Here is a 19,822-nt window from a genome sequence, read left to right on the forward strand (position 1 = left end):
GGACTGAGGAGGCAGTGACTACAGTGGGAATGCTGTTTGCAGACAAAATGCTTATGGACCACAACACGTTTGTCAGAGCGCAAGGAGTTCCGAACTCACTCTATTTGTTACATGCTAAAATCAGTAAGTATATGAGAGGTGTCTGGTCACCAGATGGCACAGAGCCTCATACACATGACCTGGTACACATGACATATTTTATGGGGAATGGGGGACATTTAACACCTTCGAATCTCATGAGGAGCTGAGCTCGTCATGAGCCACGGTGCTCGTGTGCTCATGACGAGCTGAGCTCGTCATGACCTTTAGAACGCTCGCACGCTGGGCTAATTCCCCTGCTGTGCGAACGTTCTAAAGAAACTGGTGTGGTCATGACGAGCGATAAGCAAAGAAGAAAATAGGGGTTTAAGGAAAGATCCAATATCATTGGAATGGGATGCGCTGGTGGAACATTTTGTGTCTGTTGAATCTTCTCTACAATAAACAACTAACAATGGCCTGACTAACCACACATAATATAAACATACTAAGAAACAGACCCCACATATGTCTCACGAGAATATAGCATATATGGGAAACAAGTGTAACCATACTAGGATGCTATACTTTGAGTCTTGGGGAACATGTACCGGCAATATGATACTTGATGTGAGTCTGTTAGTTCTTGATAGTTAACAGATGGTAAGCAGTGGGAGGGTGGTGCTTAATTGGCTTGAATACTTTGTATAAGTAATTTCCAAGGCCATACCTTTGCTGAGATATCATTGTGATTGATCGAATACTTTGTCTTTGCAATGCCTTACGTTGTACTCTCTATGCTTTAAGCCAATAAAATATTTTTCAAAACAAAATCTGGCAATGTCAGAGTTCTTTCTCTGGTGCTGACAGCCAGATACTGTTAGTTTGATAGCTATGTATACAGGAGTCCTGTCGTAGGGGACCTTGTAAGTGATGCAGCTGCTCTTGAAGATGATCTAAGCGTGCAGGGAGAGCCATGTGTAGATCCCTTAATGCGAGGTTGATGTGTCATATTTCTTTTCCTTAATGGGCCATGTTCCTGTGTGAAGTATGCCTGTCACAGCAGTAAGAGTGCTCCCTGGGATGCAGTTCAGCAGGGCATAGCCTCCTTCTATCTGGAGGAGGACTAGCCCTTGATCTGTCATTGTAAGGTCTTCTATGGAAGAAAAGGTTTCACTTATTTCAGGAGAGAGTTGGAACTATGATGTTTCGGTCTTCTTGGGAAATTGCTATTTTTAAAGAGAGGTTCAAGTCGAGGGTAAATCTGACAGACTTGGCAGTTCTGTCAGTCGGCTTGTGAAGCACGTTGGATTGAAGTTGGAGAGTCATGACTAAATCAAGAATGACTCCCACATCGAAGATACAATCAGAGTTCAACCAGTACTGCAGTGGCACAGGGCTTGGACCAATGATGGGTGCGTTCTGAATCGTGCTATTTTAAGGAATGGATTAAGTTTGGACTATGTGAGCAGGATAAGGTGGTTTACTTATATTAGGGACTTCCTTGGAGACATTGGCTGTATGAACTACTATGACAATCCTTTGTCTAGGTGTAATATCACGAGGAAGTCACTAAAAATAAAATGTATGAAACGCCTGGAAGATATTAGAATGACAGCGGAAAATAGGAAAAAGTCTGTTGTAGCTCATCAATTCATATTACTGCAGGGTAAAATTCAACCATAGTTAACCCTTTCTATGTCTGAACACTCGCGATTCATTTTGACCCGTTTTAGGTTAAGTATCCTTTTTAGGGTTTTAAGTTTCCCCGTAATGAACTGTTGGTCTCGCAACTTAACTGAATGCCCTTGTGATGACACATCAGAGCAGTCTGACATCCACATCCTTTTTTTCTGTAAATATTATACTTTACCCCGGAAGAGATTGATTGTACCGATCTTAAAGGAAATGAATGTTAGACGATGTCGCGCTGCCTATTTAGAACTCCAGAAATGAGATGTTATTTTTAAAGTAGCTTCAATTTCAGAATATTTTAGTAATGTTTTTAGGTTACGTAAATCAATTTGTACTTGAATTCAATGTATGTTGTATTTAAATTTACTGCATATTGTACCTTTATTTTTATCGCCAATAACCATGTGGTTTTAATTGTTTTTTAATAATAACGAGGAGGTAGTACTATGAATTGTTTTTATGTACTTTTATGGTTATTAACTTTTTAACCGAATAAAGTCAAATTGAATTGAATTGACTGCCACTGTTGGCAAGCAGAAGGAACAAGGGTTTAAACATTAAGTAGTCTGTTGACATTCATGTCTGGATGAGTTTGAGGCAAGCTTTGAGTCTCTATATGTCATTAATTGAGGGGAGGTTTTGAGATAAGAGATTGGTGTAATTTGCATGCTGGTGGGTCTTGGTGTTTCTGTCCACAAGGATGGCTCCTAGGGGTTCCTCATAAGGGCTAATAATGATGGATTACGGGATGGAGCCCCCGGGGGGGGGCATACACAGGCTGGGAAGAGTCCGAGATCTGGTAGGTCTAATTTTAACAAATTGCTCTCAATTGGTGATGTAGGGTGTTAACCATTGTAGAATTGTGCCAGTGAAACTCATGAGTTTCCCGACTGTGGATCAATAGTGGGTGGTGACTGTGTCAAAATCTGCAAATAGGTGAATCAGGACCTGGAGGCAATGGTTGTTTTTCTCATTGGTGAAGAGATCATTGTGGACTGCTTGAAGCATGGCAGTTTTAATAATTCGGTGTTGCCTGAATCCAGATTAACAGTCCTGAATTAGGTTATTCTTGTTGATTAATTTCTATAGTTTAGAAGCAACTGCTTTCTCAATGATTTCTCCATTTTTTTCTATAAATGGGAGATGGATTATTGGAAGGAAGTTGGCAAAGTTGGTTGGATTCAATGTTGGATTTTACAGGAAGCGTAGTATCTCTCCAGTCTGGAAACAGTGGGAAGGTGCCCGGGTAAAAGAGGCATTGACAATGTGGAGAACGGATGTGACGGGTTCTCCTTACACAGGCTTGATGATGGAGGAAGGAAGAACATCATCTTTGTAAGAGGAGTCTTTAAGTAAGCAGTTCAGAATGTTGGAGAGGTCTATGTGGGGGTTAGTGTTGATGGATGACCAATTAGTGGTCTGGTGCCTAAGCATAGGTGATGGTGTGGAGGACAACGATGAATTGGCGATGTTAGGTCAGGTTTCGCTGATGTTATCAGTGAAAAAGTGGCTGATAGCATCTGGGATGGGGTTGGCACACAATTTGAATGCCTTAAAGAGAGTTCTGCCTCTGTTGATTGCTCCGTTGATGGTGGTCTTGCAGTGGGTGGCTTTATCTATGGTAATAATGGAACAACCTTTGGAGCACAGTGCTCTCAGAAGGGTACGGTCCTCCTGGAATTTTGATACTCTCCATTTCTTGTACTGTCTTACAACTGTGTACTTGTTTTCGGTAGGGTCCTAGGTACACCAAGTACAGAAATATTTCACAGGTCTCTTTGAAATATGGGTTCCATCATCATAGTGACAGTCCTAAACCACTCTGCACAGCTTTTACCACTGGCCATCATGTAATCAACATTCTATTCATGAAGACTGAACATTCTAATTCAGTGACCATTTGTAGCTGCACTTTGCAGGAAACTGAGCATAAGAGGGTAGGGAGCAACAATGAGAAGCAGAACATAAACTGCGGGCAGGAGTAAAGCAGTATCTAGCTGGGAAAAAAGTAAGGCAGCACTACATGGTAGAACTAGCAGAAGAGGAGAAGGCAAAGGTGGGCCAGGAGTTTGAAGCAAGCGGAGAAAAATAAGAACAGTGGAAAGTGAAATGTGAGGATGGTTTAAAGAATTGATAGTCAAAAGAAAAGAAAAAGAGAGACTTAGCAATAGGAAAGAGTAGTAATACAGATGAGAAAAAACACGCTATTCAGAATATTGTAGGACACAAACCTACAACCGCATACATACGAGGAAATATTATTTTATTTAGTTAAGCCCCCTTTATATATCTCCCTTCTGATGTCCCCTAGCTTACATTCAACTCTGAGCACAGCAATGGTGCTGGTTTTAGATTCTGAATTGGTTTTAATTGAATCTCACCAATGCATGTTGTGTAAAGTACTTCTCGCATTCTGATGTACCAAAGTGGTCGAAGTCTGCTTGAATAAAAACGTGGATGGGAAAGAGACCAATGACTCCACAAATATCTGTCTCCGCTCACACCGGCAGCCAAAGAGATAGGCAATGGGATGGCACATAACACAGGAGAAGTGCAGGCTTATTAAGAAGAGTCCAGGAACAATAGAATTTGAGTTTTTGAACGGTTGATGTGGAGAGAGTGGGAGGCTATCCAAGCTTGGACAATGGACAGTCAATGAGATGTATTATTATGTATATCAGAGTATAAAGAATAGAAACCAGTTAGCATTTGTGTCAAATATTGTTCATGAAAATGTTGTAAGATCACCTTCTGATCTGTAAGGTCTGTTAAACTCCAAAATAAACAGGTCAATTAACGAGAATAGTCTCGCATTACTGAGAAAATAAAGAAAAAGAAACCAACCACCACGTGATATTTTAGAAATATTCTTAATGGCCTCGGAAGAGCGGCTGCTGTCTGACTGTGTGGGGCAAGCATATAGCGCCTGCAGTTTAGATTTTTTGGTGGAAGGTTATTTTAATTTAAAAATACAACAAAAAACTAGGGCGGTGTGAAACCTTCAAATCACTGTATGCCTCAAACACCTGCTGCAAGGCTAATATTAGCAGGAAATCAGGCAACACAATAACACATTCCGTGTAAAATCTGTTTTCGCCCTGTTCTGTCACTTGGATACTGCTAATTCGTGTCCCAGGGTACATACACGATTTCGCACCATTTCGTCGTCTCAAGGTTATTCCCGCTGGCTCCATGCCCTGAATTCAATTATTTCCTCCAGAAAGCAGATTTTAGGCGCTGCCTTAAATAGCGCGCTCCGTTGGCGCTGCACTGCGTTTACTCCTGGCAGTGAAGAAGAAAGGACTCTGGAACAAAGGGGGTCTTGTGAGCTCTGCACAGGTTGTACCGAGGACAGGCGAGAGAGGAGCTGCAGAGAAGCGCGCGGGATTTCCCTGCAGGGAGAATTAGAGCCGGGACAACAGAGGGATGATAAAATATGCATGTGGCATACAACGATGCTGGCATATCAAAGGAAGCCAATGGCAAGATTGTGGAGGAATAACACCCATTACTTTCCGATTTGCATGACAAGCTTGAGAGATTTCACAAGCGCAGGCAAGCTGTGCTTTGAAATAAAAGTTTGAGTGAGGCCTGTAAGCACTGTATGCAGCGCATGCTTTAGATACTGTAAAAAATGAAAAGCATCCAAAGTCAGTCGCTGCTTTATTTTTTTGTGTTTATTTTTCTTGTCAGCCAACACGTGTTCCGCCCCCTAATGGAGCAAGCCTTGGAAATGTTCCAGGCACTCACAATATTTTCAAATGACAATTTGTTAGAGAATATTTTCAAAAAAATAATGTTACTGTCTTAAAAGGAGAGGTAGTGGGTAAGCGTCAAAAGGAAGTCAAGCCGGGAATCAAAAAGGAAAGGCTGATAAGTGCGGCCAAATTTTGGTCTTTGTGGTCGAAGAAAAGCAAACTTTCAGGCGAAATGTCTGTGAGGCCAGTCCACGGGAGATGCTGCAGAATATTGTGTACCTCTGTGCGCAGACAGATCTAGCCAGTTCATAACAGAGAACTCCCAAAACAACGCGTCCAAATCATGCTGGCTTCTGAAATCGTAGCCTCTGAAACGCAAGAAGCTCTGTGCTATAACTCGCTGAACCAGTGGCTAAACCCGCAATCAATTTGAAAAAATAAATCACTGCATTTTAATGCTACTGGGCGGTCATCAAATAGTTAAATCTGAGCTGAAGGGCTTAATCCATGCAGTGGGATGAAAATATTAGGTCCTGGTTCTCACTTACTTGAAATTCAGAGGAATTCAAGATCTTGTCATGCCCACTGGTTGAAATAGGTTTGTGGAAGAGATCATTAGTAAACACCCAGCCGGTAGGCGTGGTAAAACAGACCCTGGAAGAAGGCCACCAGAGGCACCATCGACCCCAATGAGAGCCATAAAAATGGGCCCTCCTAACCCCCGCTGAAGAGCGAAACAGGGCCATCTTTGGGATGCATTGAGACCCTTTAGCCCCTGTGACCCGGCAGCACTGCACTATTGGTAGGTATGCAACTGAAGCCACTCCTCTAGAGATCCTCTTGGACCTTCAAACCAAAAACGAGCTGGCTTTCATGTGGCTTCAGCAGCGAACGCTCTTACCTCAGTCTCAAGCCATCTCTCCTCCCTGCCCGCCCTACTCAATCTGCGCAGAGGAGGTGCTGCCCAGCGCTGCAGCTCGTAGATAGCAAAGGCTCTTCAGAGTGCTATGAAAGAGCTTGGAGAAGATGCTATGCAATGGTTCTTCAAGCTCTGGTGCGAGATGTTGACATGACGTCCCTCTCGGAGTACACTCAGGATCCTGATGGTCAGCCTACCTAACCCACGTGTCCTGTCTCCAGGTTGCAATGAAAACTGTAAAAAGCTCACATGGTGTGGGCCCTACCCTGAAGGCCTGCCTGAAGCCAAGCTCTGCTCTCCGCTTGTATGATGTAAAGATCTTAAGCACATTGCGCTCTCTCGTGCATTTAATATGTTAATGCATATAACTAAATTCACTGACAGTTTTGAGCCTCTCATGACATATCCTAGAATCGGTATCTATGTTGAGTCTGAGGAAGCGTGTGATATCAACACCAACTCATGCAGTACCATACCTCCCATTAACTTTTTAATTTTTTTCTAGAAAGACATCTTGTTCCCACTTGATTTTTTAGCAGTGCACTGATGTAGCTCCTCAGAGTATTAAACAGCACTTTAACCAATGTTAAAATGGAGAAGCAAAGCTGAGGTAGCTGAATTGTACAATGTGAAACCAAGAAACGTGGGATCAATCCGAGCTACCTCACTTGAACAAACTGTGTGATCTTTGGCAGTTAATTTATTTCACCAGGCCTCCTTTTCCTCACGCATCACATTTGTAAGCACTTTGACATTCATCGGTGCAGGATGTGCCCTGTAGAAAAACATTATCTTGTCTATTTATTTGCAGTTTTATAAGGCGCGAGTCATACCCGAATAAGTATCAGCGCACTTTACAATGGAATGCACAGGTTGATGTGTTGGTTGAAGTCGGCACTTAAGAGCATTACTGCAGATGTCTTGGGGTGAGATGCAGTCCTGAGGGGTTGGCGACTTAAAGTATGGTCTAATAAACTATAACATTGACCCATTAAATTTGTAATAACTATGTATGCCACGTTTAGGGTACACATGACACCTGACTTGACGCTCAGTTCATTAATGGCATCGTCATCGGCGCGGTGGGATGACCCGAATGTTTCTAAGTTCAAGTTTAGAAACAATCACTTCTACTAAAATACAACTGAATGCAGTGAATTCAGTATAATGTACTTAAACACGACCCCATGTTAAAGAAATATTTTGGGGGGTTTTAAAGTCTTTATTATATATGCCCTTGTATTTGGTGTATGATTTACATGGCAAACATGATGATGACTGTACTCGTGTTAGGGCTCTTGAGCCACGTCAGAACCCTGGGCTACCTCTTTAATGTAACCGTACACCGCAAAATGAAATGGAAACAGCTTAAAATAAGAAATAACCTCGTTGTCTGTATAGCAGTTATTTTAAGCGAATAACACCACCTACTCAAAGTGAGAATAAAATAAATACATCTGCCCTAGAGGTGCGTGCGCAACATACAGGTCACAGGTTGAAATCCCGGCCTCACACACTTGCCGTTTATCCTTTCGAGGGCGGTGGCAGAGGTGCCCCTGAGTGGGGCAACAGTGGCAGCTGCCACTTGTATTCAAGCGTCGCTGAACTAGCCGCATCTACAAGGTCATTTATTAATAGAAAACAGTATGCGGGGCCTGCAGGCAAACAAGGATAGCTCGCACCCAGCAAGGTGTGCTCGGCCCTGCCCACGAGCGCATGCAAGGCGCACTTCACCCGGCTGAGGGCCGTTTCCCGCCTTCAGTCACAGGTATGGTCTGAACGGCGCGAACGCCGCTGAGCGTCTTAAACTATGTGACGGCGCCCTCTACAGGGCCCTTTTTAGTTGCAACGCAAGTACGCACAGAGGCGAGTTGTAATGTATCGACGACCCGCTTAAAAGACAAGCTGAAGACTGCACGTCACACCACATGTACAGCCTCTGTCTTGTGCAGGCAAGTGCATGTTCTAGCATAGCCAGGGAGTGGAAACTATAGAGATAAAGAGGGTGAAGGCAAGGACGACAGGAAAGGGGTCGAGAAAAGTTAGGGAAAGGAAGAGAGGTGGAGAGGGTAAAAGAGAAAAACAAAACTAAAGAGAGGTAGCGGAAAAGAGGAGAAGACAGGGAGAGAAGCGAAGGAGAGAGGAGGCAGAGAGAGTAGAGCTAAACAAGGAAAGGACGAGAAAGTAAGTGGGGTTGTATGAAGACAGCAAGAATTAAAAACAGAGTGGGGGAAATAGAGTGGAAGAGAGAAAGAAGGGAGTGAAAAAGAGGTAAAGAGAACTTGGAACAGAAAGGGAGAGATTGAGACAGAGAAATAAATGAAGAGAGAAAACAAAGGGGGATGTTTGCGAGGGCAAATAACGGTAAATGCAATAAAAATGGTTAGCAAATCAGCAAGTCTGAAAAGATACACCGTATCTAGTCACCACCCGTGCGAGAGGCCGCCTGAAATGTTTGGACAGGGAAAGGAAGGAAGTGAAGAGAGAAGAGAATTGATGCTATGCCAGCATTTCAGGGTGGAGGCAGTGGATGAGAGAGCACTCAAATGCAGGCCAATTGTTCCTTGACGGCTGCCTTTCCTTGCTGCCTGACCCACAACAACAAAGCTGCTCCTGACCCAGCTACGGGGGCAAGAGCCAGACAGGTGGGAGTTGTAAAGATGTCATCCGGCGCGCATGTTTTCCAACTGTTGGTAAGAATAACGTTAAGAGCGGTTGGCCACACATAATTCCCAGAATTATTTTTCACTGGACGCATGTACTCAGTGTAGAAATGACTATACAGTATTGTACCAGTGTCCTAGAATGGTGTTGAGAGCAAAAAAACAAGGGAAACCCAAGGGTGCATAGAGACCAACGGTACACAATATTTCAAGGAAAAGAGGTCCTCCCCACATCATCATAGTTAATGATAAATTAGATCAATGGAATATAACTCTGTGTCATGGCGTTAAATTCAAAATCATATTTATTGACAAACAGAAGTTGGGTAGCACCAACAGAATACATATTAGTATATTCAGGCAAGTGACAGTTAAAGAAATTGCTACATATGCATCACAATATACCCAACCGCAAACGTCAAATTACATATAAAGTACAGGGTCAGTGTGCGGAGTCGACGACGTTTCAATCCTTGCCAAATATAAGGATCTTCCTCAGGACTTTACGATTTTCATGCCTGAGGTTCAGCTATGTAAACAACCAAGATACTGTACATACAGGGGCAATGAGCACAGACGAGTACTAACGGTGAGCCAATCTCAGGGGGAATGCATGCCACCACAGTAAAACTTCAAAATGTAGAGGTGAGGGGCCGCATCTACAGAAAATTAGGGCAGCGAGAGATAAACCCCTTTTATTTCTGAACCCCCAAAGGGATGGCATGCAAGGTAGAAGTTCATAAGGGAATCCGGACAAAAAATGGACACGTCTATGGAGGGTAGCATCTGGACAATAATGGCACAAAAGGAACAGCATGTCCAAGATAACATTTCTGACCAGAGGCGAGACGGCAGGATAAGTGTAAGAACCAGTATGTAGAGGATCGCGCGTCTGAGTGGGGTCACATCCTGTGTCTGTACCGGCTCTAGTCAAACTCATAACCTTGCATACGCTGTTCATTCATGCACTTATTGTCCTGATTCGATCCTCCATAGATGCGTCCAATATTAGCCCAGATTCTCGTCTACACTTCCACCATTTTTTATGCCACCCCTTTGGGGGTCAGGGACAGTAACTGTACTGGCACGTGCCCCCATGGATTTGTTCTTTGTTAGTCCAGATTCTCTTGCTAACTTCTACCTTACATGCAATGCCGCCCCTTTGGGGGGGGGGCAGAGACATATGGGCTTATCTCTTGGGCCCGTAATTTTGGGCAGATGCGGCCCATCACCCCTACCTTTTGAAGTTTTACTGTGGTGGCACACTGCACCCCACTGATACTATCTCACCGTTAGCACTCGTCTGTGGTCATTGCCACCATATGTACAGTATCTAAGTTGTTTCCATAGTTGAATCTCAGGCATGAAAATTGTAATGTCCTGAGGAGGATCCTTATATTTGGCAAGGATCGAAACACCGTCGACTCTTCACACTGACCCAGTACAAAATATGTCATTTGACAGGGCTGGTCTTTGATTGTGTATATTGTGAGACATATGTTGCAATTTCCTTTACTGTCACTTGGAAATCGTCTGAGTATACTGTGTGTTCTGATTGTCAATAAATATGATCTTGAATTTTACATCATGACACAGTTATAATCCATTGATATAATTTGTGAATAACTATGTTGACTATTGACTTTTAGGAAACTGTTCAAAACTTAGTTCTTTAACATCTAGTCGTCAGTTCTTTACTTGCCAAACTGCTATACCATATTAGCGCCAAGACACCCATGTGTATTCGTACACCTTAGAAATGTATTAACATAACATGTGTTCATGCTGGGACGCCTGTTCCTTGAAATACCAGATTTGTGTCAAGTAACACCTTAAAGCAGGAATGTGGGAGATCTGTGACTTGTTCATTATCACACAGTGAACCATGTTGGAGCTGGGACCACAGGTCTCACAATTCTTTCTTCGCTCACGAGTAGTTTATCCATTTCGGGTTATCCTCTACATTCTGGTACTTACAGTCCTGAACCTGTAATGTTACAATCAGGACTGCAGAAAAGGAATGCAAAGGTAAAAAAAAAAAAAAACAGACCTGGGTGAGTTACTTTCCTATGTACCAGGGACGCTTGAGTGCTCCATGGGACCATAACATTGAGTAAAGGTAACACCTGCCACTTTTTCAGAACTCGTACTGTGTCTCGAGGCAAGTATTGTGCAGAACCAGAACCCGGCATCGAGAAGCTACCCCCAGTTTCTGCCAGCACCGAGTCCGCCCCCACCCTGAGCAAAACTCTCTCGTATTCACAGTGAAATGATTGTTACTTTCGCCATTGAAGGGCAGGCCCTCAAAAACGGAATATGTTCCACAATACTCGAATCCTAGCAGCTTCTGTGGTAAACGCAATGTATTCGAGTGGTGAACCTGTTGTGTACTAAATGAGAATTGTGCGAGCTCAGAACACTGCTCTAAAAGTTAATGATTACTGAGGGCAGTGGTCAGACCAGACACCGAGTATCAGCTCTCGTCCCCGCCGAGGCGGATGTCCACAGAGATCTGAGGGCAATGTTTATTTTATGTATTTATTCTGACAATGCAACATAAACCGGTCTACAATGGGATCGATCATTCTAATCAGCAAGTGAAAGGGGCCTTTCACAAGAGGTACGACAAAGACATGGCAGCCCATACAATATTTGGGATGAAAAGGGAAAATGTCCAAAACATCATATCAAAACAGATAGTCTGTGTAGTCAACCACAGGACTGGCGATTTCTTTGAAGAAAAAAACAGCGCTTCCTAACCAAGGAAAAGTTTTCAAGAACATTTTTTTTGTTATGTTTTTTAATGCACCCGTTTTAACTAAGCTCTGTGTCTGGTCTACTTAATAGAATAGAACAAGCATTTGTAAACCCAATAGATTTGGTCTTGACAAGCTTCCTTTTATTATATGCAACAGGCATTTAAAAAGTGTAAAAGCAATTTAAAGTAAAAATGCTGCCGTTTAAAGATGGCATGCATATGTTTGCAAAAAACTAAAAAAATTATTCTGTTTCAAAAAAAGCGCAAAAATAAAAGCAGTGCTTGATCTACCAGCTCTGGCACTGAAGCAGATTAAATTTTAGGCGATGCACATGTGTCACTCAATGTGTAAAAAGCCATTGGCTGATGTGGGTTTACCCATTATCCCATGCTGTATGCTTTGCTGGGTGCAAACAAAATGTAAATGACACACGAACAAACCAATGCATAAAGAGGGATGACAGAAAGGCCATGTATTTACATTTCTTTCTGTTATAATGCTTTTGGGAAACCATGATGGCTGGTGATTCAGCTAACACGGTTATTATGTCAGAGATAGAAAACTAGATTTCACAAATCGAAAATTGCACATTTGACCAAGCTAGATAAAAGGTGAACAAAATCTTTGTATTCTTTGTAGAAAAGAGGCATGGTTCATTATTATTTTTTTTTTATTCTGACGCGAATGTACTAGTAGAATTACCTCCATGATAAAAATACTATGTTGGAGGACATTTCACAGCTGGTTTCTCCTTGGGTTTAGCAGTTTCTCCACAAATCGGAGGCTTTTCTTATGTCTCACTGACAGATTTAGAACCTTGGTCTTCAGGTTCCAATGGCAGCACAGCAGCATTCCAACCACCTCTGTTTTATGTATTTGAAGTATTTGTACTACATATAAGCATATACTCCAACAGCTGGATACGGAAAGTAAATGAAAAGTAAGAAGTGCTCAAATGGAGCACCTGCCAGCTTCCCTGGACCACTGATCCAAGACCCATAGGCAGGACGGAGTCGTTCCTCAACAGCATGTGAGGACTCAAGGACACCCCCCTCCTTCCCCGCCATTGTCTGCTGCTAAATTGCTGGGTGGGATTCCAAGTGCAAAGGAAAATAAATGAAGAGCACTCAGGTGAATTAGGCACCCACCCAGCTCAGAACTTCAGGTAGAAAGCTCAAAGAACAAAATTAACCCGGTATCTTTTCTCAAGAAACTAATGGGCGCATATAAGTGCAGCCACAAACCCTAATACAGAATGTTTGGGATTCATTTGATTGGCAAGTTGACAACTAGTTATTTAAATGTGCTTCTATTGAAAACACCACCCACATATTTCTTAGAATGTGTTGCTCCTTTCCTCATTCGCAGTGTCCGATTTAATTCCAAGAAGACCTGATTTAGGCCAGATTTTTACGCTGGACATATAAGAAAAAGTACAAACAAATAAACTTAATGGAGCGCATTTACATAGTCCAAAAAATAACCTGGAAAAATGCCATGTATCTTTGCCTCGTGAGCATAACGTGGACACCCCTGAACTATATGACAAATGGATTGCCATTACTTAGACAGTACACAGGGCCGGATAGGGCATTGTGAGACCCTGGCATTTCTCCAGTAGGCTGCAGGTTAAAACTAAGGGATACTTCAAAGAAGGATGTGCTGTCACAATCCAACCATGCCCCTTTGGCTCCATTCTAGCCATGCCCTCCTGCAGATTGGAGCTGGTTTGAACATCTGTACCATATCTGAATTTGATTTCTAGTCTGTCTCTGACAGTACATGTCAAACCAGCAGAGGAGCTGCTGAGTTCAATGCATGGCATATAACTTCACCTGAAGATCAAAACACTGCCCTCATTATCATGTTCACTGTATTTTTATCTACAAATGTGGACATTTTTTTTTTACCACTAAATGGCAGAGGAGTTGTCTTCCGAATGATAGGTTCCCACTCAGTCGCTAAGGGTATTCACTGTTGTCCCTCTGGAGTCATGCCACTTCATCTTTCCAACGGAAACAATGGCTATGTAAATGACTCGTTCATTGTATCTACATTTCTTTCATGAGTATTCATTCTGGAAATCCTGAATTCACAGCAAGATTCAGAAGTCAGGGATCGTCAGCAAACACCCATGCCTGAATTATTAAACAAATTGTAAACTCGGTGGGGTCATTTTAAAAAGAGAGATATATGAGATAAAGTAACCCCTGACATTTAAGGATACTGCTAGTGACTGCGATGTTCTGTGAACTTTTAGAGGGAGAAGGCCAAGTTGCTTTGTAAGGTCATGGGATTCCAAGCTGACTTGCAGTAACCTTAAAATGTATGGCGAGGGAATTGTATTCCTTACAATACATGGCCACGCCTTCATACGTCCCTCAAGCTGCTTCAGTGCTTGTTGTGTTGCTTTTTCATATGAAAGGGAATGTATGGTAAGGGATGTGAAAAATAAAAGCAGAATCTCCTGCAAAATTATATACATCAAAAACCAGTAATGTGTTGAAAAAAGGCATTAGAATCAATTTAATGTGAATTAGATTTTTTAAATGGTGGGGCCCCAAATTGTAAATAAATACAGATATGCTATTTTCATGTAATGACCTTAAAATGTGCAAAAATAAACCTATTGCCATAAATCTCTCTTTTCTAATAGTCACTGCTCATTTTTACAAAAACAGATCAGAAGATGGAAAAGTCAGTTCTCATTTTAATTGTTTAAACAGCAGCTGTGATTATACAAAGTGACCTGCCTCTCAACTTGTTTCTGGTTCATTCAATGCTAAGTATTCAATTTCTTGTACAGATTTCAATACTCGGTTTCGATTGCAAGCCCTGTACATTATATTCTTATAAAGACATTGCCACAGAAGGTGCCATGCCTTGTGGTGAAAGAGAAATATGTTCTTATCAGTTTAGCTTGACCCTGCTCTCCTACTAGAGGTCACATGACAATGCAGGTGAATTTTGTGACTTCATTGAAATGAATAAAGACGACTGTTTAAAGTAGCTATGCCCATCAATATTCTAAAATAGGGATGTTGACTGCAGTCCAAGAAAACAAGACCCTAAACACATTTTCAGCAATCTGCAAATGATTAATTGACATCAATGTCTCTATATGTAGTAACTCTAAATGGAATTATTTTATTCTGGGGCAATCCTGAAAAGCTGCGCCTCCAGTCACATAGCTGCCACATATCCAGGATATAAAGATACAATCTATGTGATATCAGGTCCATAGCTAATGGCCAGCCTAAAAATGAGGCACGGATCCGACCCTTGTGTACAAATGCTGGACACTACTCACACAGGAACCCCAATACATTTTACTGACCCTCATATCGAGCACAGCAGGTCAAGGGTTTAACCTCCTAATATAATTTGTTGGCAATGGCCCTTGGTAAATGAAGAGGCTCCAACTTCGGTCTACCTTTTGGGTATTGCGGCCAGCCCTTAATGGGGGTTTGTGCAAAACTGCTAATTTGCTTTACTCCCCAAGTGAATGTCATTTACAGCCCTCTGCATGCTTCCATGAACCATAGGCGAGTTTGCGTCCATCTCAACTATCCTATGGATCGATGTATGTTATTGTGATGACGTTTTGTTTTTGCATTTTTGAAAATTTGAAGGTATAACTCATCAAAAACCAAATAAAACTTCACCAAGTGAATAAAATGCTGACCGAACTAGGGAGGCTGGGTTCCTGGCCAGCATTGGATGAGACTGGCAATTATTTTACCTTTCTGTGGTTTCCTTGAAATATGTGCGCACTGGGAGAAGGTGAAAGAAGTGCGCCCTGGAGACCATAAGGAGCAATACATGAGAATGTGCGCGTTTGATGTACATCCATGACATGTGAGTGACTGTGAGTGACGCCTCAGAGGGTTGTTGTCCTGAGACCACGATAATTGTGTGTGTTTGTTCCTTGAGTGAAGCCGCACACCTGCCTCTGGCCTGCGCATCCTGCAATCAATATATGTAATATCTGCACATACACATTGTACAATAGGCCTCCAAGACGAACGCTCTGGTGCGCACAGGGACGAGCTCTTCCAGCGTTTACTTTGCAATACCAAATCCTCTCTAACACCTCTACGCCCCGAAGCCAAGCATTTATGACGAGGGATAAAACAATGACTGCCATCACTGGAACAGGCTAACAAATTTTACCAATCTGGGTGCATAAAATATGGCTTTTTTTAAACCTGTGCTCCGATTGGCAAATTGATAAAATAATTCAGTAGGTTGGGCACCTCTCGGAAAGCCTGTGGGTAATCTGACTTTCACAGGCTCGGGTTATATCAAAGTCGATGTACCCCTTAATCTTTCTGGAGTTCGTAAAATGCGCACCTGTTGTGAAGTCATTACCGCCCCTTCCAGGGACGCATCGTGTGAAGTGCGCCCGCCAGTGCAGTGTCATTTTGGCCCCTTCTCTCAAACCGACATTTCTCCTCACCGGACATTTAAAACCAGTTATTTTCTATCCTCTGTTAAACAAAGCCTCCATGGGGGCGCTGAGTGAAGGCGAGCGCTCCTAGGTGTGGTGACTCTAAAATCCATGGAGCACACACTCGTGCACTCTACACGTTGGCCTTGCGCTCTCTGCTTGTAGCGCCAAGTGGCCCGCGCAACAGCCACAGCTCACCTGTGCGCTTGTTTTTAAACACCTGGAGCCCGCCCACCAGGTCCGTCCCGTGTCCTGGGCCCCGCCGAGCACAGGCATTCTTCTGAGGGTTCGCATAAGAGATGCCACGCGAGGACACGAACGGCACCCCCAGGTCCTTTGTGAATGAATAAAAGATATTCACACAGCGCGTAGACTCGATAAGAGGCCGCGCTTGTTACCGGGTTCAGTACATCACAGATTCGAAACAGCAGGGCTAGCTCGCGATTTCCTCTTTCCGGGGTAGAGATAGCGAGCACCATTTTAATTCGCAACAATAAAGGTGCAAAATATGCTTTGGGTAAAGCGCTTTGCATAACATCGCTATATGACTTAAGAGTTATCATGCACAAACACGTGCCCGCAGGTTACACGGTTGTACTCTGAAATGCCACATAGGGTCATAAAAGACACCCAGCCTTGCCGCACACATAAAACTCCTGAATAGTTGGGCACTTACCGCTGAAATGTGTACCTGCCCTTAGGGTTCGGGGTTCAATTCTTAAACTCCCTTGGTCAAGAAAATGAGTACTAGTTTGAACTGGATATTAATGGTGTAAACCATGCTGTACGTAACGCTCGCTGGATAAAAGAGCTACATGAAAGACACAGTCTATATCTACATACATACGTACACTTACACTTGTCATAGCGCTGAGACCTACTAAGGAGCTCCCATTTCAACAGCTACTTTCATCGCCAAATAAAAATACAAATGTGTGACTGCATTTCGTTTAGTAAGGACCAAACTATTGGTGGTGGCCTCATTATTCAAGAGAAAGTCAGTTTGGTAGCGTGCGCGTTGGCCTCCGCGGGCCACAGGAGGCGAGCACCTGTCCCCATGGCATGACGTGGAGGGCTGGGGTGGGGTCTAACCAAAGCCCCTGCCACCCTTTAGATGTTATAAACACCAGCAGGATGGGTTCACGGGTGATTACCAACGCACACTAGAAAGAAGCATGGCAATAAGGCTTTGGGCATGGCATTTCCACACCCGTGGCTTTCCTTGGATACCATCTGTTGTGCTGTTTCTTTTTTGGGGACTTTGCAGCCTTTCCTTTCATGACCTGACCTAAGGATATCCCAGACCTTCTTTGTAATGAACTTTAGATGCTTAGCCTGGGACTCTCACTGCCAGAAGAGGAGGTAACCTCAAGAGACAAAGCTCCCTCGCGTCAAGAGCCAAGCCAGCCGCAGCATCCTCAGGGTGACAGGCACAGGGGGCACTAGGGTGGTCGCAATAGAAACAGTAAAGCGTCTCCAGAAGGCTGAACCCCAGCATCACTGCCTCTCTGTACCCAGAGTGGGGCTCGGCCACACTGATACACACATGACACCTTAAGTTCCACATGACTCGCAGAATCAACAGACATACGTGAGTCTGTTACACCCTCTTCATAGATGGTAGTAAGTGTATCCACATTAAAGGGACCCGCATGTATGGACCGGGATACTCAATGTGAATTGCAGTTAGCAACCATGTCACATCTGCGACGCAAATTCCACAGTATCTGCTAGTATGAAGCAGCGTTACAAGTTTACATGTTACCAATACTAACTACTACAGTGGTTTCTGCTCACGCCATTACTCTACATATGAAGTAAAACCGACTCCCATCTCATCACCACATACCTTCTGAAAATTCATTCATTAGGTGATCTTTTCTATGCAGTTGGCATCATTGTGGCAAATACAAGTGTGCGTGTGTGAGCAATTAAAGTACAGCACATACTTCTATGTGTTCACACACAATGAAGCAACATGTACACAATATAAATACACAATATAATACATCTGATAACATTAAGCACGACCGTTTATTATAGACGTATACACAAAGTAACCATGTACTTGGTTCTATGTCAAAGAAAGTAAATAGTAGGTATTTCAAATGTGTACTGGCCCGTTTAAGATAGTTCAAGATGCACTTCTATTAAAATGTATGCATGTATACATGGATTCAAATATAGGTACGTATGGATAATGATTAGACAGTGCACTGAAATCATGCCATATTAAACGCTGTGCTCCCTTCTCCCTGCCATGTACCGTTATTTATCAATACACGCATGTATGCACGTAACACACACATATGAAGAATGCTTTTCTAATGTCCCTGAACATGCTATTAAAAAGTTTAACTTGAAGCGCGCCTCGCTTGCCTGAGGGTTCTGACGGCTGCCTCTACACTGTACAGTAACACAGTACGGTCCTCAACATTTGCAGCGCACATTTCACCGGGTCGCGGTGTTACATTAGGCATCAAGCCAAACGAGATGTGTGCAGTTTCGTGTGAATGTCCCTGTCAAACCTGCCCTCCCGAGCGCCTCGCGACGGCTCCAGGTTCCCTTCTGCAAAACTTTATTGGGGGTTTCGGAGTGTTGGGCGCACCGTGCTGTACCTACCATGGTATTCCTGTCCAGGTACGTAGTAGGCGGGGTTCCCCGCGATCTGCAGGGAGATGAGCACCTCTCCCTGCTCCCCGTCGCCCTGCAGCTCCCCGTGGTGGGTGCAGAGGAAGAAGAAGGGCGAGAAGCGGGGGTAGTAGCCCACGGCGCCACGGACGCACTCCGTGCAAGCGGCGAGCGCGAGGAGCAGGACGGCCCAGCGCGCGCGGCAGCCCCTCTGCTCCATGCTGGGGTCCGTCGTCCCGGTCCACGTGCACCCGAGCGCGGCGCGTGCTCCTCGCTGCGGCCACCGGCTCAGTGCGAACTTTGCTGCGAGCTCCGGCGCTGCCAGTCAGTCAGTCATCTGCGCGAGCTCCGGCCTGACTGCTGCACGCGCGCTGGACTCTCTGAGCGCTACCGTAATGCCTCGAGTGGAGCGCCGCCCACACGGATCGCGTTTACCGACGCGAGCACACACACTGAGGAGCACTCGTTTTATGACGCCTGCACAATTTTACTGTGAGGGACGGGTCTTCATATCTTTTTTGTACATTTATAAAGCGCGAACTCGACCTTCAGGTATTGGAGCACTATACATGAGCACCAGTTACGTTATACAAGGTGCACATTCATTTTGGGTAGGCACAGGGAGATTAAGTGGGTTGCCCAGAATCACAGGATGCGGAGCCGACGTCTACGTTCGAACCTGGTTCCCAAGCTCCAAAGTGGGCAGCTCAGGCCATAAGGGCACACCCTCTCCCCTATATTAGATCAGCCTCCATGCTTTTAGATAATTACTATACTGGTATTACTTATCACGTTCTAATTTGTACAAGAGACAATGGACTATGCTTTTTGGGGAACCCATACACTAGGGATCAAGGTGTGATATGGAAAGGGGGTGGAGTCATAGGGGGCGGGGTTTGAAATGTAGAGTCTGACAGTCATTAATTAAAAAAAAAAATCTCAGTTCAAAGAAAATGACAACAGGGACAAAAGTAACAGTAAATCTGTTG

At 43.7% G+C, this 19,822-nt stretch overlaps 1 protein-coding gene across 1 annotated transcript in view; it reads right to left on the reverse strand.

The window, feature by feature from the left end:
* The window catches only part of RELN (reelin), a 1,711,021-nt gene extending 1,691,833 nt beyond the window's left edge, over positions 1-19,188 (reverse strand). Inside the window, exon 1 of the mRNA XM_078679027.1 lies at positions 18,825-19,188. Coding sequence (XP_078535153.1) covers positions 18,825-19,053 — 229 coding nt within the window. The 5' untranslated portion in view covers positions 19,054-19,188. The remainder of the gene's footprint in view (positions 1-18,824) is intronic.
* Positions 19,189-19,822: the final 634 nt, after the last annotated feature.

The sequence above is a fragment of the Lissotriton helveticus genome, chromosome 1_1, assembly GCF_964261635.1.
Source record: "Lissotriton helveticus chromosome 1_1, aLisHel1.1, whole genome shotgun sequence".
Classification (NCBI taxonomy): Eukaryota; Metazoa; Chordata; class Amphibia; order Caudata; family Salamandridae; genus Lissotriton; species Lissotriton helveticus.